At 33.1% G+C, this 26909-nt stretch overlaps 1 protein-coding gene across 1 annotated transcript in view; it reads right to left on the bottom strand.

The window, feature by feature from the left end:
- UBA6 (ubiquitin like modifier activating enzyme 6) overlaps positions 1 to 26909 on the bottom strand; it is an 80354-nt gene that overhangs the window by 15923 nt on the left and 37522 nt on the right. Inside the window, exons 8-23 of the mRNA XM_029235092.1 lie at positions 26707 to 26829; positions 24783 to 24906; positions 21285 to 21388; positions 19698 to 19760; positions 18688 to 18764; positions 18139 to 18205; positions 14444 to 14587; positions 12918 to 12985; positions 12128 to 12206; positions 10927 to 11007; positions 8173 to 8250; positions 6235 to 6416; positions 4571 to 4676; positions 2673 to 2762; positions 2360 to 2440; positions 1256 to 1384 (exon numbers count right to left, since the gene is read on the bottom strand). Coding sequence (XP_029090925.1) covers positions 1256 to 1384; positions 2360 to 2440; positions 2673 to 2762; positions 4571 to 4676; positions 6235 to 6416; positions 8173 to 8250; positions 10927 to 11007; positions 12128 to 12206; positions 12918 to 12985; positions 14444 to 14587; positions 18139 to 18205; positions 18688 to 18764; positions 19698 to 19760; positions 21285 to 21388; positions 24783 to 24906; positions 26707 to 26829 — 1596 coding nt within the window. The remainder of the gene's footprint in view (positions 1 to 1255; positions 1385 to 2359; positions 2441 to 2672; positions 2763 to 4570; positions 4677 to 6234; positions 6417 to 8172; positions 8251 to 10926; positions 11008 to 12127; positions 12207 to 12917; positions 12986 to 14443; positions 14588 to 18138; positions 18206 to 18687; positions 18765 to 19697; positions 19761 to 21284; positions 21389 to 24782; positions 24907 to 26706; positions 26830 to 26909) is intronic.

The following is a 26909-nucleotide window of genomic DNA, read 5'->3' as shown; positions in this document are numbered from 1 at the left end:
GAAATAAGATTTTCTATGAGCTGTTAATTGTTAAACCTGGGTGACAAATATATGAGGAATACATGGAGATTAATTATATGCTATTTTCTCTATTATTTCTGTGGTTGAATTTTTCCATGATAAAAAAAAGTTAAAAAACCCATAGAAGGAGAAAAAAGAGTTCTGTAGATTTTGAAACATGAGGTCATTGATAGTCATGGTAAGAATAATTTCAATAGTCGTGGGGAAAGAAGACACATTTACTGGATGAAGACATGGCAACAGTTAGTATAGACCACTTTTCCAAGAAGCAGAGCAAAAAAGGAAGTGAAAAACAGGAATAAGTATAATTTAAAGACTTTAAAAGATGAGCTTATTTTATATTCCAATAGGTAAGAGCCTAAAGAGAGGGAGAGACTAAACAGAGTGCAGGACACATTCAAGCTTCTGTATGTAACTGGAGTAAGAATAACAGCTAATATTTCACTAAATATTTATGGGATGGACCAGGTTCTATGCTAAAGACTTTGCATGTATTAACTCATTTGATCCTCACCACTATGCTATGAGTCAGGCACCAATTTATTACTCCCATTTTACAATGAGGAAACAGACAAAATGTGATTATTAGATATATATGGGGAAGGCAAAATTCCAACAAAATTTCTGATGGAATCTCTATTCTCTCAGTCTCTTGCTTTACTCTGAACAACAAACTTCTTTATGATTACTGATTAAATGTATTCCTTCTTCTCTAGAAGGAAACCCTGTTTTATTAAAACCCATTTTGTACACAGAAAGACAAGGATTAGTTAAATGTATAACTGACAAGCCAATGGGTGGAGTTTAAATGCATTCTTTTTTTTGTTTTGTTTTGTTTTGTTTTTTGCGGTACGCGGGCCTCTCACTGTTGTGGCCTCTCCCGCCGTGGAGCACAGGCTCTGGACGCTCAGGCCCAGCGGCCATGGCCCATGGGCCCAGCTGCTCCGTGGCATATGGGATCCCCCTGGACCGGGGCACGAACCCACGTCCCCTGCATCGGCAGGCGGACTCTCAACCACTGCGCCACCAGGGAAGCCCTAAATGCATTCTTTAATCAGTAACATTCAGGGAGAAATTAGTTGTGTGCCCGTCACTTGTTCTCAGTTAACTTACTAATTTCTGAAAAGCTTCCTGAAAGAAAGAGTACACATTTTCAGGTCAATGAAATTAATTTCATAGTAATTAAATGAGCCAAGTTTAGACTTTTTCTTAATGTTTTATAATGTATACTTACCTTATGGTTAAAATATTTTTCAAACTTTAATCTTGCTAATTCTACACAGTGGGACCAATTTCTAGGTCTTCTGCTAAGTAACTTAATAACTTGAAAACAGCCTTCTAAACTGTGTCCAGTTTGTATCTTCTAGAATGAAAGGAAAAAAGAAAACAAAGCAAATACATGTCCAATTAATCACACAAACACACATGCACATATTCCCAGGAAATGTCAGCCAAAGTTTGAAGTGCCAGCTCATGTGTCTTATGATTTTATTATTTTCACCTCACGCTCCCTGTCCCCGTCTTTCTACTTTCCCTCTTTCTTTTCTTTTCTGGAGGGGAGATGGGAAAAGATAGTATGTAAAATGTTAACTCTAAAGTTTCTTATCTCCCAAGTTATCCTCATGTCTTGCTAGTGGTAAGTTAGTACTATGTATGTACTTACTATACGAAGTGCTATGAATAATATTTTATACTAAAAAGCTGGCATTTTTAGTGTAGGATTAAAGGAAAGTGAAAAAACAGCTTTGAAGTTGCCTTCACCATGAGACTAATAAATCTGAGACCATTCCTACTCCTGAAATTTTCACTAAAACTTACTTCAGTTTTTTCCAAAGAGCTTAACAATCTGTTTCATTATTTGTAGCTCTCTTATCATTTATCAAATCCTTATCAGGTTGAACCATATGAATTGCTGTTCTGTGAGTCAAACATGGTAAAATATTTGCAACTCCATATAGTTTGACCAAATTAAAAATGAAGGGTTATTTGTGACCTGCTAACTTCGAGATTCCTCATATATTTACTATATACAATATTAATGTATAAACTCTGTTTAAGGAGGTAAACTATTTATAGGCAACCTGAAAATAAGATTACACTGACATAAAGTGTTGGGGTTAGCAGATGCAAACTACTATATACAGAATGGATAAACGACAAGGTTCTACTGTATAAGATAAGGAACTAAATTCAAAATCCTGTGATAAACCATAATGGAAAAGAATATGAAAAAGAATGTACATACATATAACTGAATCATTATGCTGTACAGCAGAAATTACCACAACATTGGAAATCAACTACACTTCAATTAAAAAGAAAGTATATTGTTTTTTACCTTTAAGACTTCTTCTGCAGATGGATAGGTTTGCCAAAATTTGTTAAACAACGAAGGCTTGTAGGAAAAGGAACTTTCAAACTATAAGGGAAAAGAGGAAAACACATTACAAATAAAAGTATGTTTAAAAGTTGGAAATATCTGATGAACTGGGCAATTGGGATTGACATGTATACACAGATGTGTATAAAATTGATAACTAATAAGAACCTGCTGTATAAAAAAATAAAATAAAATAAAAAAATTTAAAAAAAGTTGAATATATCATCTTTTCTACTTCAAAGAAAAATTTCTTAAAAAATATCTTTATTACCTTATCTCTTGCCCATTGTATAGTGTGTTCAATAGCAGCTGGAAAGGACTTTAGGGTACAAAATGGTATTTCTTCTTCTGGGGGATCCCGCTATTTTATAAAATATGACAACAGTTAAGAGAAGCAATGACAATTTTTTATGGAATGAATTTACTTGAGTGTTTTAAGACCATTAAAAAACAAAATTCAAAAATAAAACAAATCCAACATTTTTTATCTTCTTTCTCCTACACATTAAGAAGAAAAGATTATTCTTTTGACACTTAACCCACGTGTTTCTAGCCATGTAACAACAAACACAAATTCTATGGTCACTTATTATCTGTGCACTCCTTTGGTACCATGTAGTACTCATATAGCAGATTACCATATATAATTACCTTTTTTTGTTTTCTCCAAGTATCAAGGTGACATTTAACACTTTAAATATTCTGCATTTTGAAAAATAATTCAAGAATTCCCAATATAGTGCCCACATACCGTTTCTTTCTCCAGGTAGAAAAAATATTTGTAAGCAGGAATCATATGTTCTTGATGCTTGGTATAGTTTCTTGCAGAAATTGTGTATTAAATAAATGACAAATGTCTATGTTGTGTCATATGAAAAAGTACCATTGAAGAAATTCATATTCTCTTAAAGGGTACATTTGGTACATTTAGTCTTATTGGCTTACCCAATCTAAAACAACTCACTTTGTCTCTTTTTACTTAGAGATTTTATTTTAGTGTGTTGATCTATAAAATACCACGGAATATTTTATAAACCAAAAAGGAAAGCCAGATGGAGTATTCAATTCTAGTTTTTCTGAGTATGAAGTTAGAGAATATACGTATAGGAGAAGGGGAAGATGTGGTAGAATGAGAGAATCAAGGGAACTTTTTTTGTAACATTTTTTGTAACATCCCCTACTTTGAAAATCTTCTAGTATGATCCCAGCATATCATGATTTTCTCCACCTAATTTCCTTCAAATCAAACTTATCAATTTTGTCTATTATAGTGTTTTCACTATATAAACTTCTGATTGCATGAGAGTAAAGAGGAAAACAAATTTTATTAAAATTTTAAAAATTTCCTAAACCAAACATATCCATAAAATAAAGGGATATTTATGTTTCTAAAATAATATTCTTCTTTCAATTTTACAACTTGGGTTGACCTTTTTAAAAAATTTTTAAAAATTAATTAATTAATTAATTTATTTATTTTTTGCGGTACGTGGGCCTCTCACTGTTGTGGTCTCTCCCATTGTGGAGCACAGGCTCCGGACGCGCAGGCTCAGCAGCCATGGCTCACGGGCCCAGCCGCTCTGCAGCATGTGGGATCTTCCCGGACCGGGGCAAGAACCCGTGTCCCCTGCATCGGCAGGCGGACTCTCAACCACTGCACCACCAGGGAAGCCCGACCTTTTTTTTTTTTTTTAAATCCTCAAGCCTACATTTCTTAGACCAGTGATTTTCAAAGTTGGTAGTATCGCAAAATCACTCGTGGAGGTTAAAAAAAAAAAGTTACACCTATATCATTTGTATAAAATATATTGTTATAAATGGCTTGGTCCCTCATATGGAGAAACCGAGTCTTCAGTAAGATTTTGGGTGGGTCACCAGTTCAAAGGTTGCTAAAAACTAATCAAGCAGCTCTGAGAAACAAACAGTAAACACAAGAATAATATTCCAGAAAGACCGGAAACAAAATTTTGATGATTAAAAAAATAAGTTCAGCTACATTTAAAAAAATGTCTATACACATATGCACAGACATCATTGGCGGATCAAAAACAGAAGGGATTAGGAATGCTAAACCAAATTTACTGACTAATGAAGAGAAACAAACCGTGAGATATAAAAATGATGAGATATAAAGAAGAGATATTTACTTTAAAAAAGTGGTTCACTTACATGACTATTATAGGATTCAGTTAAATGAGGTACAATAACTTCAGTGTGTCCCTTAGTGCCCATTGTTCCAGAATCTAAGAGGGGCCGTAGATTTGCTAAGCAACGGCTATGTGAAAAGAAAATAGGTAACAAACATAAAAGTGAGCAGTAACAATGTAAGCAGAGGACAACTTACCAATTTCTACTGACCATTTCACATGTTGATCACTTCTTGGATATAACACTTTAGGAAACAGCTACATGACCACCAAACAACCCATTTATTATTACCATCCCCTTCCTCCCACAAACTTTGTTGCTCACTCTAGCAATTTTTGTCTCTACCTTCCATTCCCAAGTTTGGTAGTTTTAGAACAAGACACATTACGTTTATCTTGTTCTAAAACTCCTACACAGAATGGATAAACAACAAGGTCCTAATGTGTAGCACAGGGAACTATATTCAATATCCCATGATAAACCATAATGGAAAAGAATATAAAAAAAGAATGTCTCTGTGTATAACTGAGTCACTGCTGTACAGCAGAGATTGCCACAACATTGTAAATCAACTATACTTCAATAAGAAAACAGAAAAAACAAACTCCTATCAAATTTTGGGCTTCAACTTTTTTTCCTCTGGGTTAACTCTTAATTAATATGTTACCCTTTCTTTTCTTGTTTTCTATTTCTTCTTTGGTTTATTTTCCGACTATAAGTTCTACCTCACTATATCTTTTCAACATTTTCTTCATCCCAAACCTTCTTTCTCAATACTTATGATACCTATATTCAACATATTTTATTTAATTTCTTAAAGTTTCTTTTTTGCCTTTCTCTGCACAAGTTTACAAACTTTCCACTGTACTCTCAACTGGTAAATTTTCCTGCTAATAAATCTGCTCTAGCACCCTAACATTAGAGAGTCATACAAAGATATAAGAAAGATTATGTAAGGTGTATACATCATAGTCATTTATTCATCTACTTATTTAACAAATATTTACTGAATGACACCATGTATTGGGCACTGAGGACAGAGTGATGGGAAAATAAATAATAACTGAATAAATGATTTAGTGAGGAAACAAATATTAAATAAATGTGCATGTCAATAAAAAATAAGTGCTATGAAGGAAAAATGAGTGCTGTGAAAGATTATCTTAGGAGGATCTAATTTAGAATTCAGGGGTTAAAGAAAGTCTGTTTGGATAAAGACATTTAGGCTGAAACTGAAAGGATGAGAGAAAAAACTAAAGGAAGTGAAGAGTAAGTAGGCAGATTTGGGGTCAGGAGCTTTAGAACAAGATAAACATAATTTCCTGAGGTTGAAGGAGATCATGTACAAATCCCTGAGGTGAAAAGTGTTAGATGCCCCCACTGTAAGAACTGAAAGAAAGAATGTGTGGCTAGAATAAGGGGAACCAGGGAGAAACAGTAAATTTTAAGCTGGAGTGGTGGACAGGTGGCAGATACTCTATGAAAAACATTTAGGCCATTTTAAAGATTTTTAATTTTATCCTGTCTCTAATGGGAAATCATCAAAAGGCTTGGGTTCAAGGAGAACTATAATAGGAACATAAAGAATAATCAGAAACTTCGGTAACTTTTCAATAAATAGGTGTGAGAAATGAGTGAAAACAAAAGAAAGACAATTTCTATGAACCTGAATTTCAAGAACATACCTGTCTACGTATCTCCTGGCTTCCACATTATCTAATGCTGTAATAATTATATCCTGCTTAGTATAGAACTCATCATTGTAAATCACCTCGGTGGCTGGACATACTTTGTTCAAGTGTGCATCTATCTTTAATTGAGGATTTATTTTCAGGGTTGCATCAGCAGCAGTATAGCTTTTAGGTTTCTAAACAAATAACATATAAAAACAAGAAATAAATGGTAAACAGGAAAAATAGACCATGACTGAACTTAAAACATTTTTTATATGAAGAATAATGTAATGAGACCAGTTTTCATTTTTAATTTGTGGATATTACATTCACTGTGGTCATGCTGCATTTAGTAATGCACATTAGAATTAATAATTCATACATTTTGTTTTTTTTGCGGTACGCGGGCCTCTCACCGCCGTGGCCCCTCCCGCCGTGGAGCACAGGCTCCGGACGCGCAGGCCCAGCAGCCATGGCCCATGGGCCCAGCCGCTCCGTGGCACGTGGGATCCTCCCAGACCAAGGCACGAACCCGTGTCCCCTGCATCGCAGGCGGATTCTCAACCACTGCACCACCAGGGAAGCCCCATAATTCATACATTATTAATAAAAATGTAAACAACTTCTATTTTACAGCTAAGTGCTCTGTAATTCTTAAAATATTAGTTAAAAGTCTAATTAAAAGTACATTTTTCCCTAGTAATGAGGTTTGAATCAAGTAAGTGCCTAGAAAAAAAAAATGAGAACACATTCAGTACAATATTAGAAATCCAAGTTCTATAGAATATGAACTCTCAGAGGTATGGTAACCTAATATCAATATTTTGGTACTAAAATGTTTAAAAAATTTTACCATTTCTGGATGGAAATAAAAAATTATTATATATGTTTCAGTTTTATAAAAAGAGTACCCTTTCTTTTCTTTTAGAGTTAGTGATCATTTTTAAATCACTGGTGTCCTTTCAGGTGCTATCATAGTTTATTTGGGAGTACTGGCTCTAACCCTAAGTATCTATAGATCATTCAGCTTGAACGAATGCATCTAGTTTTAATGGTATCTGTCTCTTCTCATATTGTTAGACGGACATGTTTTTACTTCTCAGTGCTATTAGCATTCATACATACAAATTGTAAACTTTGTTAGAAGTGTAAAACAAACAGGCTTTAATAGTTCTTTTATAAGTAAAATGCACAAAGGTCTGTGAATGAATCTTATCACATAAATTTTAGTTCATGAGAGACCCTGTTACTTAGTTCTTTGTATTTGGATAGGTGAGGTCATTCGGTTAACTATGCCACTATATAACTATATACAAGTATGCTTTAATTACTTTCCTGTTCATGACATTTCTTAGTTTACCAAGATTCTCAATGAGTTGTAGAACAACAAAGTGAAAAAAATTTCTAAAGAGCAAATTTGCTTGACTGACTAAATTGTTTCTTTTACTGACTTAAATATTTTGACCTCCATAAAAAAGACTGAAAATAAGCATTATTTTATAATAAAAAGGGATGTTAAATAATCAAACAAGAGCAAAAGAGCAAAAAATTCTCAAACTTTACCTGTTTTGTAATAAAGGTTAATAAAAAAGACAGTGCCAAATTTGTCATCTATAAAAACTTCAAATTAGGGAAGCTGTTTTTATATCCTAAGATGTTTCTAAAATTACATAGATACATCTTGATTATAAAATGAAAAAAATACTGCCCATCATTCACAACTCAGATTTTAACACCCAAAATCAATGCAAAAACTAATTTTTATATTAAAAAATAATTATATATTTACTCTATTGTCATTCCCATTATTTGATAATTTGAGAGATTCTAATAAAATAAAGAAGATACTATGCTTGTTCAAGCTCCATTTTCTATTTATAAAAAGGAAACTCTCTTCTTATTTGTATAACATAATAGATGATTCAAATTTGAAACAGTATAACAACACACCTGTATGTGATGAGGACGAAATAGAAACTGTCTATTCAAGTTGGATTTTTCTATCAAGTCAGGATCTGTTACTGTAACCTAATACCAAGGAAAAAAATGGCTGAAATTACATAAGAGATAAATTTAAATCTACTTTGTTTTTCTCTGAATGACTAAAACAACTCCCACAAGTTATTCTAAATTATTTTGGCTGGTGAAAGTTATAATACAAATACTCCAAAACTGGTTACCAATACTACTGTTTTTATACTTATATTTAATGATAATGTTTAGCATACGAACATGTCAAACAAAACAGCTGAAACCAACTGCAACTCCTACTCAAAACTTTTTTTTAACTCTTCATAACAAAATAAAGGTTTAACATCACTATCACATTTTAGAACCGTAATGGATTAGCCATAGAGGAGTTAGCTCTTCTTTCTATACATATTTATTCTCAGTCTCAATTGATTGGGAAAGAAAGCCTGCATGTTTCAATTTGAAAGCTCTTGCTAAAGCAGAGGTCTACGAACTACAGTGCAGGCAGGCTGCCTGTTTTTGTAAATAAATTTTACTGAACACTGTCACGCCACTTTATGGCTGTTTTCATACTGCAATGGCAGAGCTCAGCAGCTGTGACAGAGCCTTAAGATCCACAAGCCTAGAACAGTTACAATCTGGTTAAGAAAAAGTTTGCAGACCCCCATTCTAAAGGATGAAAGATTAAAGTAAACAGATCCAAGATAATCTAAAAAGTACTCATAATGCATTTGCCACTTAAGCTAGTATTTGTAAAAGGTTTCACTAGAAGCAGTATTCTCAGAGTGTGTTCCAGCTGTTACATGTTGATTTGTATTCCCAAACACATTCACTTTCTTTTAGCTGGCATTTCAGATATATATATATATATATATATATATATACATATATATATATATATATATATATTTGGGATTAGTTTACCTTTTCAATCTGAACACACTTGTCTCTTCAACTCTGGAAACTTGTCATTATCCTTGGAATATATTACTTCTTCTCCCTTATCTTTACTCTCTCTGGAAATACTACTACACTTATGTTGGACCATGCAAATGTATCCTCTTTCATTTAAAAAAAAAAGAATCTTTCTATACTATATTTTGGGTATTTATCTTCTTTTCATCAATTCTCACTTCAGCTATATTGGAATTTTAAGTTCACTGATTATACAAAAATTCTTCCTTGGCTTTTTGTGAAAATTCCAGTGCCTTTTTCCCTCATGTTTCCATTCCTCTTTCTATGTCTTTGGTCATTTTTAACTTTACAGTTTGTTCTATTATCTGTAGCACTCCTATTATCTATAGTTCTTAGAGAGTTAATTCTTCTATTTTCATTGGCTGATTCTTCCAGGTGGTACCTTTTTCTAGTAGACTGTCATTTTTCATTGTGAATTGTCTTGAATGGATGTTGATTTCTCTGCATAGTCCTATGTACTCTCAGTGTGTAAGTATCACCATGATGTGTTTTTGCATTTGTTTTAATCAGAGGTTTCAATGGCCCTAAACTTGTTATATTCATTTCTCTTCTTGAAGTTTTTATATGATATAATTTTGGACCCCATACACCAGTGTGGTGCAGCTCTGAGTTATGATTTCTTACAAATGACTTTCTTTCTAGTTAATGTATTGGACATATACTTAAGACAGAAACACTTATGAGTCACCACAGCTTTTAGCTCAGGAATTAATTTCCCTCTTGGTTCCTGGAACCTGGGGATTTCTCTTTCCTTCCTTCTAGTTAGTTTGGCTACTTATGTAAACACTTTAAAAAAGAAGAATTTATACAGCAAGACTATGCATTTGCAGTAGGCTAGAAATCTGTCCACATTAACTTACCTTGTTTTGTTACCTGAAGTAAGTAGGTTTATTTACTATAGTTCTTTTCCTGACTTTTATATGCTGATATGTATTATGAAGTTCCAAGGAGTAAAGTAGGTGATATCCAAACTTGTGTAACCAAGGATTTTTTTTTAAGAAATACTTTAAAAACTACCAGAACTAATAGTCATTTGTGGAACACAATTTAGGAAATGCTGAGCAGGAATAATATAACTGTAGGACATCTGCCTGTAACTGTGAGAAAGTTTAATAAACTATAAAATGTGAACTATTAAATAAATTTTAGTCATTTAATTACTCACTGTTAGTCACCATGATAAATCTATGACATCACCACTGTAGTGTACATCTTAAAGGCAAACAGCATCAATGAAATACATTTTTATTTAAATATATGACATGGCTTTCCAGTTAACTGACATTTATCATCTTAAGAGTTTATACTGTATACCAAAGTTTACACTACTCACTCTTTTGATACTCACCAATTGAAACAATATTTGAGTACTCTGCAACTTTCTAATGTTAGCTTCTCCCATCTTAAATATTTATTTAATAATAAGTAGTATCTAATAGAAATAACAGTATTAATGTGCTTTATTGTTTCAAAAGCCCTTTCACATTTGATCTTCATAATTACATTATGAGGCAGGTAGTACAGATAACAGTTTCACAATACTAAAGAAAGAAACTGAGGAGCAGAGAACTCAAGTTATTTGTCACAAGGTCACATAAATTTTGAAAAATGGTCAGGGTAGAATCAGAATCTTCCAATTTCTAGCCTAGTGGCCCTATCCTCAAAAACCAATACTTCAGATGCATGCAGTCAAATATGATTCAAAACTGGGCAGCAAAAGAAATATAAACTTTTAACTCTCAAGGATTTATATCTTACCATTCCCTTCTCTTTGCCTGTGCCAACACCTAGCAAAGCAAAATTTTTTAACATTTCACAGCCTATGGCTCCACATCCTACCTATGGAGAAGAAAAATAAAAGGTATCAGATTAAATAAAATTAAAACATCTACTTACTAAAGAGCAATTTCATCTTAAGTTTCTTCAAATGCTGTTACAATACATACTTTTAAAAATAATTTGAACTTTTAAAGTAACTTAAAAATCATTTTACTTTAAAAGATTTAATGGTTCATGATATCATTATAAGTGTCTCGATTAAAAAAATGTATAAATCATAGAAGGAAAAGCATAATATTTATAATTCCTTTAAAAAGAAGACATTTTAATATTCCACACAAAAGCCAAAGTTTGAACTCAGTTTTTATATAAGATGGAAACAAACAGCATGAAACAGTGCAACATTACAATTAAAAAGATTACTTGTTTATAGACAATTTTCTAAACTCATTTGATGAATACAACTATTCTAAGACTTTTAAGTAAAAACTAATAATAGATTCTACATGCAGGTAAAAGCTCAGGAATACTGCTGATTTCCAAAATATTATTTAAAAAATGAATAATAAAAATCAGTAGTACTTTTAGGACTGATTATAATAATTAAAAAAAATAAGTGGCAGGAGAAGTCGTCTTATGCTATTGGGGAGAGCTTCCCTGTCAATGCACTAAGACATTTAAGAAAGACAGATCCACCTACATATTCCTACATTTGGTAAGAAAAAACAAAAAAAAACCCCAAACCCACAATTTTTAATGTATTTCTAGAAAATCATTTAATGTTCAAAACTATTATACTCGTATTTTAACTTTACACGTACTAATTCTCTAGACGATGGGTTGGCAAACGTCTTCTATAAAGGGCCAGACAGTGAATGTTTTCAGCTTTGTAAGCGATATGGTCTTTTTCACAACTACTCAGCTCCACTATTATAGTATGAAAGAAGCCATAGACAATATTTGAATAAATGGGCTTGGCTGTGTTCTCGTGAAACTTTATTTATAAAAACAGGCAGCAGGATGGATTTGGCCTGCAGGTACAGTTTACAAATTCCTGTTTTAAACATTTCCTGAATGTCTACTATGTTAGAAACTTTACTCAAATTTCCTTTAATAAATTAACTTGATATACAAGAGCAGTTTGACTGTACTATTTATTCTCATTATTATTCCTACTTACTAAAAAGATATTCAAATTTTGTAGCTTCTGACACAAAGTGTCTCCAATGCAGGCTCGTAAGGCATCATATCTATCTCCTCTGTAAAAAACAATATAAACCAAGAAAATAGAATGGCATAAAAAAACATTATTAAGATTAGTTTAATTGCTGCTAGTACCAATTTAATGAGTTTCTTCCAAACTAATAGATAAATTATCTTATTTGAAAGAGAAGAAACTTCATAAAGAAATCAGTTGTTTCTTTTTTCCATTTGACTTAATATTCTAAGTCCAAATGACTTAAGTGAAGGTCACTTTAGTTTATCTGGAAAAAAATTTTTAAGGCAGGGATTTTTAATAAAGGTTTGTAGAGAAGACTATGGCTGGGCTTTGAAGTTGTTAACCCACTTAAATTGAAGGCAGAACTTTGGGTTATGTGTATTTTTGGGAGAATGAATTCATAAGCTTTTATCAGATTCCCAAAGAGATATGTGACCCAAAAGGTAAAGAATGACTGATATAAATAAAAGCTGCAGGTAGCAATTGTTTTCATCTAAAATCAGAATGATGTTTCGAAACCTAACCATTCTCATGATATAAATTTAACACTTTATATTCATTATTTATAAGGTGGTAACGAGATACTGCATTATTATGACACAATCTCTAAGTAGAGAAGAAATGACTGCAGAAGTGAGCTCAGGAGAAAAGACATCTAAAACAAATGCATGTTTGCACAAAAACTCTTTTAATCTAGTTGCTCCTTATAAACATACAACTAAGAAAAAAGCAACAAAAAGGTCAGTATTACCGTGGGAGAAATTCTTCACGTTCAGGTTTGCCTAGGGATTCGACAATATCTGCTGCTTCAATATATAACTTAAAGTAGAAGATAAAAACATAACTTACTATGTAGAAAGCTAAATTGCTAGAAAAAGTAATTATCTTCTGTAGTTATTTAATGATCATTAAAGAAAACAATGATAAACATGCTGCTTCAGAGTAAAATAATGGATTTAAAAATATAATTGTTTCTTATGCAATAAACATTCCTTACATTCTTTCATTGAAACAATGGTTAAATCTGGAGGAACTGTAAAAAGATATAATTTGATTCATGTCATTTAGCCATCTTACAGATGATATATTCTATTATTAACAAACAAAAGGAAATTTCACCTCCAAATCTATTTTTTATAACTACATAAAAACTTCTGGAAGCTCATTCAATTTCAGCTACATTTGAATAATTTGTTTACTTTTGATAGGAAAGTACCTAGTCCATATTTAATTTCCAACTTGGAAACTATGTCATCTGTAATTATTACATATACTACAGAGGAAATGGTCTAGGAAGCCACAATTTCAGCATTTAAAATAATATCAAACAGAATTAGTTCAGGTTAATGAAAAAAACCCCTGAGTCTCATTCTCATTTTCATTTTAAGTAACTTATATGGCTAAAAAACGTGAACATGACCATGAACATGAATAAATGGTTATTTATTTAATTATAACATAGAATCTATATTAATAACATAATTTATATTCCCCATGCTGCTAATAGTTATATCTAAACCAGACTTTTACAATTGAACTTGTACACTGTGTTAAAATAAACCAAATAATCCAGCAGCAAAATAACATTAATTAATAGCAGCAATAATAAATTTACAAATTTTAATTATTAAAGCTAAATTTAAACTTTTTAAAACATAATAAACAAGATCAATGTTATATTCAAATGTTTAAAATTAAAAAAAAAAAAAGGGCCTGAAGAGTATCCTTTGATACACTTTGCCAATTATTCCTTCTGGTAATAGAAACCAGGGTTTTTCCATCTTGTGATGTTTTTACTCTATATAGTTCTCAAACTTTTACCATTCCTATGCTTTCTACCTTTAGAAGTTTATACCTAGAAACTAGGGAATCTGAAGATTCATGATGCCAAAAGACTCCATGAAACAGTTCAGGAGTCCTGAAAGCATGTGACTGCTAAACTAACAGTAGTGGAAACTAAATATAAGGATAAGAAAATTCCTTATATATAAGGAATATAAGAGTGAAAATTCCTTCACTCTCACAAATGAGGGAAATACATCCTAGAATGCAACTCTGGGTTACATGCCAATAGCCTCAACAAATGATCTTGTCAGCTTCCATTATAGAATTAAGTTTTGGTGGCACATCACATCTGACTCATGCATCAAAAAATACTTTAAGGTTGCTTTTATAATATATTAATTAATACTATGTTATAATTCATAACAGACATTCATTATATGGGTGAATAATTCAACCTTAAGTACAAAAAAAATATTAAAATAGAGAACTAACCCACTGGCATAAAGGAGAAAACTTTCCTGTCACAGCTTTCAATACTTCTTGGCTGGCAACACCTCCTACTGCTGCAGCAAGTGGGGGTAAAAAGCCTTGGGCAGTCCAAGAGAGCCAACGCACAACGTCATAATTTACTTCAGGCTGAAACACAAGCCATGAAAGACAATAATATTAACAGTATTCACATGGTATACTCAAAATTTCAATAAATAATTATACCTTAACTTCTAAAAGAGCTACTCAATTTCCCTAATAGTTTTTAAGTCCTAAAAAAAAGTCCCAATCTCATAATAAAAGATCCAATTCCATGTCAGTTACCTTAAGCAGTATATTTCATTACCAGTACCTGCCCAATTTTGCTTTTTGACTCTTTATGTGACACTAGGGAACAATTTAGAATTAACTGGATTATCTACCGTGATGTTGGACAAACAACCAGAATTTTAAAAAACATGTTTTAATGAAAACTATGGAAAAACCTTGCAACTACATAAATGAAAAAAAAAAAAAAATGACCCATAAAAAATGATGAGCTATCATTTGTGCTTGAAGTGGCAAATAAAAAGTAAAACTGTAAAAAATGAGGCAATACATTGTTAGAAAAGGCAGTTTAGGAAAAAAATTGAGAGTAATGGCACTTTTGCATACAAATCTAAGAGCCAATCACCACAAAGTTCTCATTATCATACTTAAACTGAAATGATGTTTCTCAAAATAAAATTTATTAGTATTTTTAAGAAAAAAATGGAGAACTGGATTTTGGAGCTATTATTTTAGCACAATTTCTTATTTGTCACAAAGATCTCTTCATGAGCTCTGGCTTCTCTTTCTCTTCCTGTTCTTTCAACATCAGTAACTAGAATCTTAACCTAGGATTCAAGTAGGGCTCAATTAATCTCTTGAAATTCTATGTAAAATGTACATTTAGGGGAAGAAGGAAGGCTTTTATTACATTATCAAAGATATCTATGACACAAAAAGAGATTACTATTTACTCACATTCCACCCACTCCATTTCAATTTTCTATATCTCACTATTTTACAACTATTTAGCACTAAACTCAACTCAGATTACAATTTCATTTAAGATGTGGCATTTCTGAATGCAGAGATATTGGTGGTACTGATAATATTAAAAACAATGACAAGAATGCTAATAGAAGCAGGTAATTTGGTTGAGCATCTATTTTGAGTTGTATATTATTAGTCCACATGTAATCTTCAAAATAATCCTAGGAAATATAATTTCTATCATACAAATTAGAAAACTGAAACTTTGAAAGATTAAGTAATTTACTCAAGATTTTACTGCTAGTAAGTGGTCAAACCAGGATCTGAACCCAAAAAGTCCAACTCTCCAGCTCTATTCTTACCATTAGGTTACACTATCTTTCAAGATTTTATATTTTTTAATAAACAAACATCCAAATCTGGGGAGTTTTTCATCACCCTAGGATAACGACTAAGGCCTATATCTGAATTTCTGCACACGGTCTCCAAAAGATGATACATATCCACAAGAAGAGAAATAAACCAGTGGCAGGGCTTCAGTATTACTAAGAAACAGAAAATATGAACTTCAAATTGCCTGTAAATAGAAAAACAAACACCAAACCCCAAATGAACTATTTCTGGACTTCATATTGCTGCAAGCCTGAACAGAGAGCAGGAAGCGTGTAACCACAGAAGAGAGAATGAAAAGCCTAATGTGACAAAGCACAGTCAAAATCATCCTGAGAAAACAGAAGGCCCATACTAAGTGCAAAAAATACCGAACATGTATGAAGTCTGGCAGATCTCAGCAGTGGCTATGGTGAAAGAACTTCCCTGGGGAGAATGATGTAAATAGAAAGGGGGAGATATCCCTTGACAGAGAAGGCTAAAAAAGGAAGTAAGAGAGGAAGTTAAGTAGGATTTGGCAGAAAGCAAAGAGATCCACAAGATATATCAACATGTATCCACCAAAAAAATTTTTTTAGTTAAAAAAAAAAATCACCTATTAAAGAAACTCCTTTTCAGGAAGAGAAGAGGAAGAGGGGCTCTAGAAATAGAAATCTGAAAAAGCACCAAAAAACCTTACCCTGTCCAAAAGCATATACAGAAAAATCAGTTTACCAGACAAAGAAGATGTAAAAAGGAGAGAGAAAATTGGAATCAAAACATTTCAGTACTGAAAATTTCTCCCCCAAACTAATTATAAGGCAGAGTAAATTTGACTGAGCGAATTATATATCAACAAACACTTGGAGATGTGGAAAACCCCACCTTGAATCAGAAATTTAATAACTAAGAACCCAAATGATCCATTCCACCTTCCCCAAAGGGGAAAAATAAATAAATAAAAGAAAGTATCAATCAAAATGGGCTCATGGTATACCTGGAAAAATTGACTGAATGATCAATCTTGAGTTATAACTTGGTAAAACTATTAGATTTCACAGATGAAAAAAATATACAGGGCCCCAAGGCAAAAAGACCAGATTATTTATAAAAAGTAAGAAAAGTAAGCTGACATCGTATTTCTCAACTACAAGATACAAAGCAAGATATCAAGGAAGTTAACAGCCTTGAATTTTACTTTCAGCCAGGCTCCTTTCAAGAATAAAGGTTACAGAAAAATTTGAAATGTGTTAAGAACTCAGGGAATACGGTTAATTCTAAGCTCCTTCTGAGAAATGCACCAGCGACTAAACCTGATTTCAAGTCTTACTATAAAGCTACAGTAATCAAAATAGGATGGTACTAGCAAAAGGCTAGAAACAACCAATGGAAGATAATATTGGGTTCAGAAAGAGCCCTACACATATGTGGTCAATAAATTTCTGACAAAGATGCCAAAAAAACTGAATAAAGAAAAAACTGTCTTTTCAATAAATGGGCTAGAATTACTGGATATTCATACACAAAAAAATTAACCTTGATCTATGCCTGGCAAGATAGAAAAAAACAAATTAATAAAAGTACAGGGCTTCCCTGGTGGCGCAGTGGTTGAGAGTCCGCCTGCTGATGCAGAGGACACGGGTTCATGCCCCGGTGCGGGAGGATGCCACATGCCGCGGGGCGGCTGGGCCCATGAGCCATGGCCGCTGAGCCTGCGCGTCCGGAGCCTGTGCTCCGCAACGGGAGAGGCCACAGTGGTGAGAGGCCCGCGTACAGCAAAAAAAAAAGTACAAAACTGTACACAGTGAGTTCAAAATGTATAGTCATGTACACGAACTATACTTTGTATGGTATAGAAAAATAAACTCACAAAACAATAAACCTTCTAGAAGAAAATACAGGGGAAAAGCTTTATGATTTTGAGTTAAAAAAGGGCACAAACCATAAAAAAGAAAAACTGATAAACTGAACTTCAGCAAAATTAAAAACCTGTGCTCCTCAAAAGACACTGTATTGATAGTAAAATGAAAAGACAACCCACAGTCTGGAAGAAAATATCTGTAAAATGTGTGTCTGATAAAGGACTAATTTCCAGATTATATAAAGAATGCTCTCAATTAATAAGAAGAAAACAACCTAATTAAAAACCAGGCAAAGATTTGCAAAACTGAAGTAGAATAATGTCAAGTAACTTGCTTACTGTCACAGAGTCAATAAGTAGCAAAACTGGAATTTGCAGGATAAGAGAACAGTAATATATAGAAGATTTATATGTTACATAATTTTTGATGGCCATAACTTTGAATATTCACCTGCTCTTCCAAGGTTTCACTTATAGATGTTGCTAGTTTCAACAGCTCTTCTGAATCTTGTTGGCATCTAGGATTCAAAATAAAACACCGCAATTTCAATGTTCTCAATTGCTATAAACAGGTCATATTCAAAACTGAAATTTAAGAAATATGTTGAAAACCTGTGGATTACAAAGTGCTTACTGACTTTAAGGTAACTGGTTTATAAATACATTACTTCAAAATTACATCAAAATCATGCTCACCTAAGAACAGTATATAATGTTTAGTTTTAAATACACATGGCAAAAACTTTTTGCAACAATACCAGGAGGTAAAAAATTCTATAGTGGATTCATAATTTAATAATTCTCAGATTTTTTATTTTAAAAAGGTATAGCTTTTGAAGACTTCAAAATAGGAAAATTCTTATTTAGTATAACTCCATTTTTATAAATTGATCTCTCCACTCTTACCAGAAAAAAGACCAGGTCAGAAGTGTTTATACAGTTCGGTGTATCTAGTGGTATTACAATAAAAAAAAAAGTTATTTCAAACAAAGAACATTACCCAGTATTTGGCTTGCGACTATAGTTCTCCTGAAACTGGTCCAAGGCAAGCATGGCTGAGTGAATCTCTAAAGGTGCCTATTTAGAACATTAAAAATTGGTCAATATTTATTGAGTGTGTAATATGTGTCAGGCACTGTGCTAATGCTTTTAAGACATTATTTAATTTAATCATTATAATAAATGTATTAGCTTATTACTATTATCTTTATATAACAGATAAGGAAGCTGAGACTTGACTTCAAGGTCATAAAGATATATTTAAACAAAGATCTAAGGTTTTTTTCCCTCTCCCGTTGCGGAGCACAGGCTCCGGACACGCAGGCTCAGCGGCCATGGCTCATGGGCCCAGCCGCTCCGCGGCATGTGGGATCTTCCCGGACTGGAGCACAAACCCGCATCCCCTGCATCGGCAGGTGGACTCTCAACCACTGTGCCACCAAGGAAGCCCAAGATCTAAGTTTTAATCCCAGGCTCTATGACTAGTTTTTATTAGGTTATCCATATGAAACAAAGTATTACCAACTGAACAAAGGAAACAAAATGTCTGTACAAGAGCACCGAATTCTTTTTCTTTATTAACATTTACAAATTTGGAAACTGTTAATATCGAATATAATTCTTTACTTATCACAAATACATTCACTGCTACAAAACTGATCTAGTGATTTAAAAAAAACAGAATAAATGCTTCCAAAGTTTTTATGGAAGAACTATGTATTATATAAAACTCTACATGGTTCAGAAAATCTTTTAATATGATCACCTTTGCATAAATTAATGAAACCACCTTTACACTATCAAACCTGGTATATCATTATAAAAGTAAACCTTTTTCCTATTATTTTAACATTTCCATTATATAAATTCCTATTTTTAATCCTTCGGCATCAGCTCTAGATACATGAATACAACTTTTATTTTTTAAAAATCCGACAGTCTGACAGAAATCTTCATAATCCCTTAACAATCCCCACCCGCCTTTCTCAAACCTGCAAAGCATTTATTTACCTCAGGTTTGCTAAAATCCGCAATAAGGCACTTTGGATGTTTTATCTGCTTCTCTAATGGTTCCTAACAGAAAAAAACAAAACAAACAACAGAAAAAAATCCACTATTACTTCGGAGCAAGCACATGACTACTTGACAAACTACACAGAGCACTAAAAGCAATGGCTCCCTCCCAAAGGTCTGAAATAAATAAGGTTGGGCTAATATGTTTTAACTGAAATGTAAAATAGCTACCATTCACTGGTTACCACTTTTCGTATTATCACACTTTATTTTTTTAATGTTATATGCAACTAGATAACCTGTTCCAAATAGTAAATTTGGGAAGAATTGGTACAAACATTTGTATACTCGAAAAAATCTATAATCTTAGTCAAAGAGCTACCATATTTTTTTGATACCAAGTTATCAGGACTCGTTATGCCTGACATAACTTGAATAAATACCCAGTTAAAATTTTCTGTGTGGAGCAAAGGACACACCAAGCCCAAAAAAACCCAACCAACACTCCACCACCACCTCTGCCCCCCGAAAAAAACAAACCCAATCTGAAATTTACTTGAGGCATAATTAAAAATTGGAGTAAATGGCAAGAGGAAGTAATGCACAAATCTTCCTACAGCAGATTTGACTAGCTGTAGCATTTTAATCTGTTTAGCTCTAACTTTGGCTTGAACAAAACCTTGTAGAGGACTTTAGTTAATAATTGTTCTGGAAAAGAAAAGGCAGTCAAGTTAAAACCTTGAGAACTTGCAAGAAAAAACAGAGACTTATTAGACAGCTTATGCTGAGAAGTGGCCTAAGGATTTAAGCAGCAAGAGGCTCGCTGGTTCCTTGATACAAGTAGCCTCTACATTCTCTCTGTACGGATACTTACCTTTCCTTTCAATGCCAGTTTATGGAAATTATTTAACATTTCTAACATATTACACTATTTCTTTTTTCTTTTGCGGTACGCAGGCCTCTCACTGTTGTGGCCTCTCCCGTTGTGGAGCACAGGCTCCGGACGCACAGGCTCAGTGGCCATGGCTCAGGGGCCCAGCCGCTCCACGGCATGTGGGATCTTCCCGGACCGGGGCACGAACCCGCGTCCCCTGCATCGGCAGGCGGACTCTCAACCACTGCGCCTCCAGGGAAGCCCCTACACTATTGCTTGAAATCCAAAACATTAAAAATTTAAAAACCTGGATTAACAAATATGATAAATAAAAGAAATATTCCTTTTACTTCAAAAATGTAAATGACTGAGTAATAAAACAGAACATATACTGAATCAATGCTTATTAAATCTTTCAAATACATATTAGTTATATCTTTTGTCTTAGGAAGTAATTATAAGAAGTATAATCAACTCTTTGATGATTCACAAAGGAGTAGTTCCTTTGTGAACTATATGGATGGGTATTGTAGCTGTAAATTTTTTTGCTGCTATCAGTTTATTTCCATAGATTGATTCCATTTTCCTGAAAGTGGGTACAAATTAAAAAACAAAATCTGTTCAGCCTCTGAATTACTTTTATTGCTTTTTTTCTCCCTGCCATTCTTCTGTAAAGAAACATTTTTTTAATCAGAAAAAAAAATACTTACAAAGCAGAATGTTTTAGGAGTCTTAACTTGAACAGCTATCCCTCCATGTAAATAAGGTTCCAGTTCTCTAGTATCACCAATGCTAAAAGAAAATGGTGATACCACTAAAAGGAGGAAAAAAGAAAACCATTACATACTGATATAAGTATTTAAATTTGAAGGTTTATCACCATAAAGATGTTAATTTTTCATAGTTTACAAAATTAAGATCTCAGTATAAATCATTTTATTTGGTGGTGGGTGGAAGTGTGGAGAGCTAGACAGATTATTTTTCCCATACAAATATAAGGACTTAAGCAAAAATGGCCAAGAAAACTTGGAAGGAAAAAAAAGGAATGAGAGGTGCTTATTATTAGATATTAAAATACTTTATAAAGACTCAATAATTAATATACTGATACTTTATATATAATTCATAATAATTAAAATAGTATGATACTGGTTCATGAATAGACAGGCAGACAAACAGAATAGATTATTCAGTAACAGACCCACAAGAGACACAATTAAGGTGGTACCTCAAACGAGCAAAGAAAAGATACTCAATAAATCTTTTGGAAAAAAAGCCATCTGGGAAAGTATTCCAAATGGATAAAAGTTTTAAATATCAAAAACGATGACAAAAAATTATTAGATAAGAGCATAGGAGAAAAATTGCTTTAAAACTTTGCAGTAAGGAAGGTTTTCCTAATTATGACTCAAAAGAAAAAATTGAAAGCTTTGACATCATATACACATAGAGCCATCACAAGCAAAGTCAAATGCCAAACTAGAAAAAAATTTTTGCGACTCATATTAAAAAAAAAAAACTCAGCAAACATGCCCTATATATTAGGAGTTCTGGGGAAAAATAACAACTCAGTGAGAAAGTGGGCAAAGGACAGATGATTCACATTAAAGGAAAAAGAAATAGCTCTAAAACTTAAGAAAAGATACTTAATCTCATTCATAAAATGTAAAATGCAAATCAAAATTATACTATACCACTTTCAATCATACAGGAGACTATTCTACAATTACTGATGTGAAAAGACCATCTAGATGTTTAATTTAATGAAAAGGCAAAGGGTAGCTCTAGTCATAATATGTTACCTTGCATGTAAAAATGCATAAGGAAACCTGGAAGGGCACACAATAAACTAAGAATAGTGGACAGGTAAGAATGAGTGGGAGCCATAGGTGGGCAATAAAGTTTTCACTATAAACACTTGCCTTCTATTTTTTTTAAAATTAATTATTTATTTTTGGCTGCACTGGGTCTTCATTGTGCATGGGCTTTCTCTAGTTGCGGTGAGTGGGTCTACTCTTCATTGCGGTGCATGGGATTCTCATTGTGGTGGCTTGCCTTGTTGCGGAGCACGGGCTCCAGGTGTGCAGGCTTCACTAGTTGTGGCATGCGGGCTCAGTAGTTGTGGCTCGCGGGCTCTAGAGTGCAGGCTCAGCAGCTGTGGTGCATGGGCTTAGTTGCTCCGTGGCATGTGGTATCCTCCCGGATAAGGGATCGAACCCATGTCCCCTGCATTGGCAGGTGGATCCTTAACCACTGTACCACCAGGGAAGTCCCCCTTCTATTGTTTTTGAACGATTTGCTTATTCACAAAATTAAATTAAATAAACAAGGTTTATATATTAAGTAGACAGAAAAGGTCAGCAGAGTAAACATCAAACTTAGCTGCTGTTACTTCTGGAGTAGAGGGGAGGTCTGAACTAGTACTCATTTTTAACTCTACCTAAACATAAATATATATATATCTAGAATAAGCATATATTGTTTTAGCTATTTAAAAATGTTTTTCAAATAACAGAAAATTACTTTAGAGCAGTAAGTACCAACTAATAAATGTTAAGAAAAAAAAAGTTTCATAAACTGCTACTCTATTCAAATATTCTCTCTCTGCCCAAAGAATTTTTGGTACAAAATGTGGGTTTTATTTTCATTCCTTGATATCCAGTGGCTTCTCCTGTTAATATATACATATAGCCTCAAGATGCAGATCCAGCACCGCAATCCACCATTGCATGGCCCCCAACACAACAAAGGATAGTCCTAAATAGTTGAGTCAATTTATGCAAAAACAGATAAAAATTCTTTAATATCAGTGATCTCAATCTATATTTTACATATTTAGATACAGTCTGGGAAACAATCCAACAGTTTTGTTACCAAAGATTTTTTTTTTTTAATATTTATTTATTTGGTTGCGCCGGGTCTTAGTTGCAGCAGGTGGGCTCCTTAGTTGTGACTCGTGGACTGCCTAGTTGTGGCATGCAAACTTTTAGTTGCGGCACGCATGTGGGATCTAGTTCCCTGACCAGGGATCAAACCCTGGCCCCCTGCACTGGCAGCAGAGTCTCAACCATTGTGCCACCAGGGAACTCCCCAAAGATTCTTAAATATAGATCCAAAGTTGTTTTGGTATAAAGAGCTCGTAACAGGGACTGATTTTTTTTTTTTCTCTCCTAAGGATCCATCTCGTAGTCATGAAAAGAAAAATAAAAGTAATCCATTTACTAGTCTATACACTAATCACATAATTATACTTTTAGATGCCCTAAAGATAAAACTGAATCACTCTCAACTGAACAGGTGTAAACATGCTGTCTCTGAGTTACAAGACATCTAGCAATGTCTTTAGCTCTTTTAAACATGGCTGGAGGAAAATCACAAACTACACAGACTAACACTGCTATAAATTCATTATTTTCAACTTCAAATGGATCCTAAATGAAGCCTGATGATTTTTCGATTTTTTAAAATGTTTATTCTCCTCAAATCTCTGGCCTTACCACCTTACCTCTCCTTTGGGTCATGATTTCATCTCAGTCCACTGACAAAACATTCCTACAGCTTCTTGCCAATAAATCCACAAACCTGCCTGCAGTAACATCCATTCATCCCTTTATCCAAGCCACTGAACAAAAACATATATCTTCACTTGAATACTTCACTGTCACCTCACCCAACAAGCCTAGACTGTACTCATTATCTCTCTCCAAAACCTGCTCCTCTTCTTGCACTCCCTAATGTGTAAATAAGGTGCCAGAATCTTCGCTCACCTACCATAAAGTTTTCTCTTAAATGTCTTAAGACTCTTGCTATCTCAACTCCCACTGTCACCCCTGCTATATTATATCTTTAAGTTCTTTGAATTCTATCTTGCTTCTTACTGTTTGTCTCTGCACAGAATATTCTTTTCATCATCTTCGTAAGCCAATGCAATCAATTTTAATCAAGATACCCTGTCCCCACTGCTGCTGTACCAAAAGTGAGTAGGTTTCCTTGCTAAGGTTAGAGTTCCCAGAATGCCTTTTCTCTCTTTATACCATCACTGCTGAATGTCAGTATCCCCTCACCTGGATTAAATGTCTTGAGGCCAAGAATTGGATCATGTCTGTCTGAGCTGATGGTGTGTTCTTGACACTGAGTATAGTGTCTGAACTGTAAACATGCTGAATAATGGATAAGTATAAATGAATTAATAAAACACATAAACTTACCAGTTATTTGTTGTGTAGATCCATTTAAGCCTGTCATTCCATTAATTTCTCGAAATGTTAGGAATTGTCCTGTTTCAAGTTTGTGAGGACGATTTTCAAGGCAAGTGACAATGCCAGGATTAGCCTAGAAATAAGAGTAATATACTAAAAAACAAGTCCATGTATTCCTTTTTTGTACAAATTCCAAATCTCACACAAAAAGGAACATATTATCATAAAATTCTCAAAATAACCAAAATTCCAAGCCATTCTTCTCCTTCCATATTAAAAGCAATGCTTTAAAGAATTGTAACAAAATAGTGACTTATCATTTTATTATGTGATTTTCAAACTTATTTTATTATGAATGTTTAAAATATAATTTCTATGTTTGGGGGAAACAGATTCCACAAGGGAGTTCAAATATTTCACAGATGCAAAGATTCTTGCGATTTATAAAAACATTCAAAGTGACTGAATGGTAAGTTTCAAAGTCATTCATGACAGACTCTGTACATAAAAGATGAGTCTAACTTTGAAGATCAAAGAAATGTAAGAACAGAGGATGGAAATTTAAAGCCAGGAAAGTGGTAGTTTAAAGCTTATCCAACACTTTAAAGCAAAGAAATATTATGTATCCCTGCTTATCAAGATAAAAACAGGAAGGAATTGGCTTAACTCACCTAAAAGGTGGATGAGATAGGTCAGACACCAGGAAATTTCCTAACTGCATATAATCCATCACATTGCTTGAATAATGTGATAATAATTTAATTTACATAAAAACTAATAGAATTATAATTCTCTCTTTCATAAGTATGTAGATTCTAAAAATTCTCTTGCTGTTTAAGAGTTTGAGAAATACAATTATGATCACAAACATGTAGATAAAATTAATGTAATGTGGGTTTACTAATATCTCAGCAAGAACAGAATTCATAAGGACTTTAAGGAGAAATAATTTACAGATAAGTTAAATGGGAACATTCATGATATTTTTCTAATTTTTTATGGATAACCTCCATATTTCCTGCACTAGTCAAAAAAAGACAATATCAGTGCAATACAAGATCCCTTGGAGCTTATTCTAACTCTATAATATTCTTAGGGACAAACTAACAATAACTAGAGAAGGTAAAAGGCTGAACAATAACCATTCTGTAAGCAAAGAGATACACAAAATGATTTTTCAATGAATTTTTTCTTAAAAAGGGGTGAGAAAGGCAACATTACACTGGCTTTAAAAAGAAAGCATAAAGATAAAATCACAAATACTATTCAGTCAAAGTTTATTATCATTTCCTTATGTTTGGTTTCTTTTGAGCTTTAATGTAAATTGATCATTAAGAGTGCAAATAAAGTTAATGATTTAGGCTAAACTACAGAAAAAGTAGTAAAAATGGATCATAATAATTTCTCCAATTCTTTCAGGGAATAAAAAATTAAGCTTGCATGATATTAAGAGAACATGGTTAGAAAATTCAGAGTTTTTGATTTGAAGGTTAATTAACTCTTAAACTTTTCTCATCCTCCAAATAATGTTTTAGAAATATAACAAATTAGAAAAGCTTTTGTTTATGATGACTTAAGTGTTCATCTTCCTGGAGTCAGAGTGTTGGGCCAAGTGACTTATTACATACTTAGTACATCTATGATCTGACAAATCAACAGTTCAGTAAACACTGACTCACAATTCATGTCCCACAGGAACATGACAGAGAACAAAATTAAAATTAATGACATAAGCAAATGTTCATCAATTGTTAAAAAATGTTAGATGGAATCCAGAATACTCTCTCTTAATATTCTAACTTCAATTTTAAACAAATAAAAAATACTGCATATTACAATATTTTGCTAATATCACCTTTTAAAAAATAGTTTTCACATCAACTTAAAAAAATCAATCATATACATATACAATAATATATGTATATAATCATACTTGCGTTATATTTGAAATGAAAATCTCTTTTGGTTCCTCTCCTGTTGTATCTAAAACTTCAAATTCGTCACCGAAATCACAAAACAACCGTGACCAAATTCCATGTATATCTGCACTGATGAACTGTGAAATGAAGAAACAAGTTCAAGCTTATACATTTATATAAAGAAAAAAAACCCCTCAACTATCTTAGGCCTTTTGGT

Source organism: Monodon monoceros, unplaced genomic scaffold (genome assembly GCF_005190385.1).
Source record: "Monodon monoceros isolate NGI ecotype Baffin Bay Population unplaced genomic scaffold, NGI_Narwhal_1 Super_Scaffold_20, whole genome shotgun sequence".
Classification (NCBI taxonomy): Eukaryota; Metazoa; Chordata; class Mammalia; order Artiodactyla; family Monodontidae; genus Monodon; species Monodon monoceros.
Note: the sequence above shows the minus strand (reverse complement) of the source record. Positions and strands in the feature narration are given on the sequence as shown.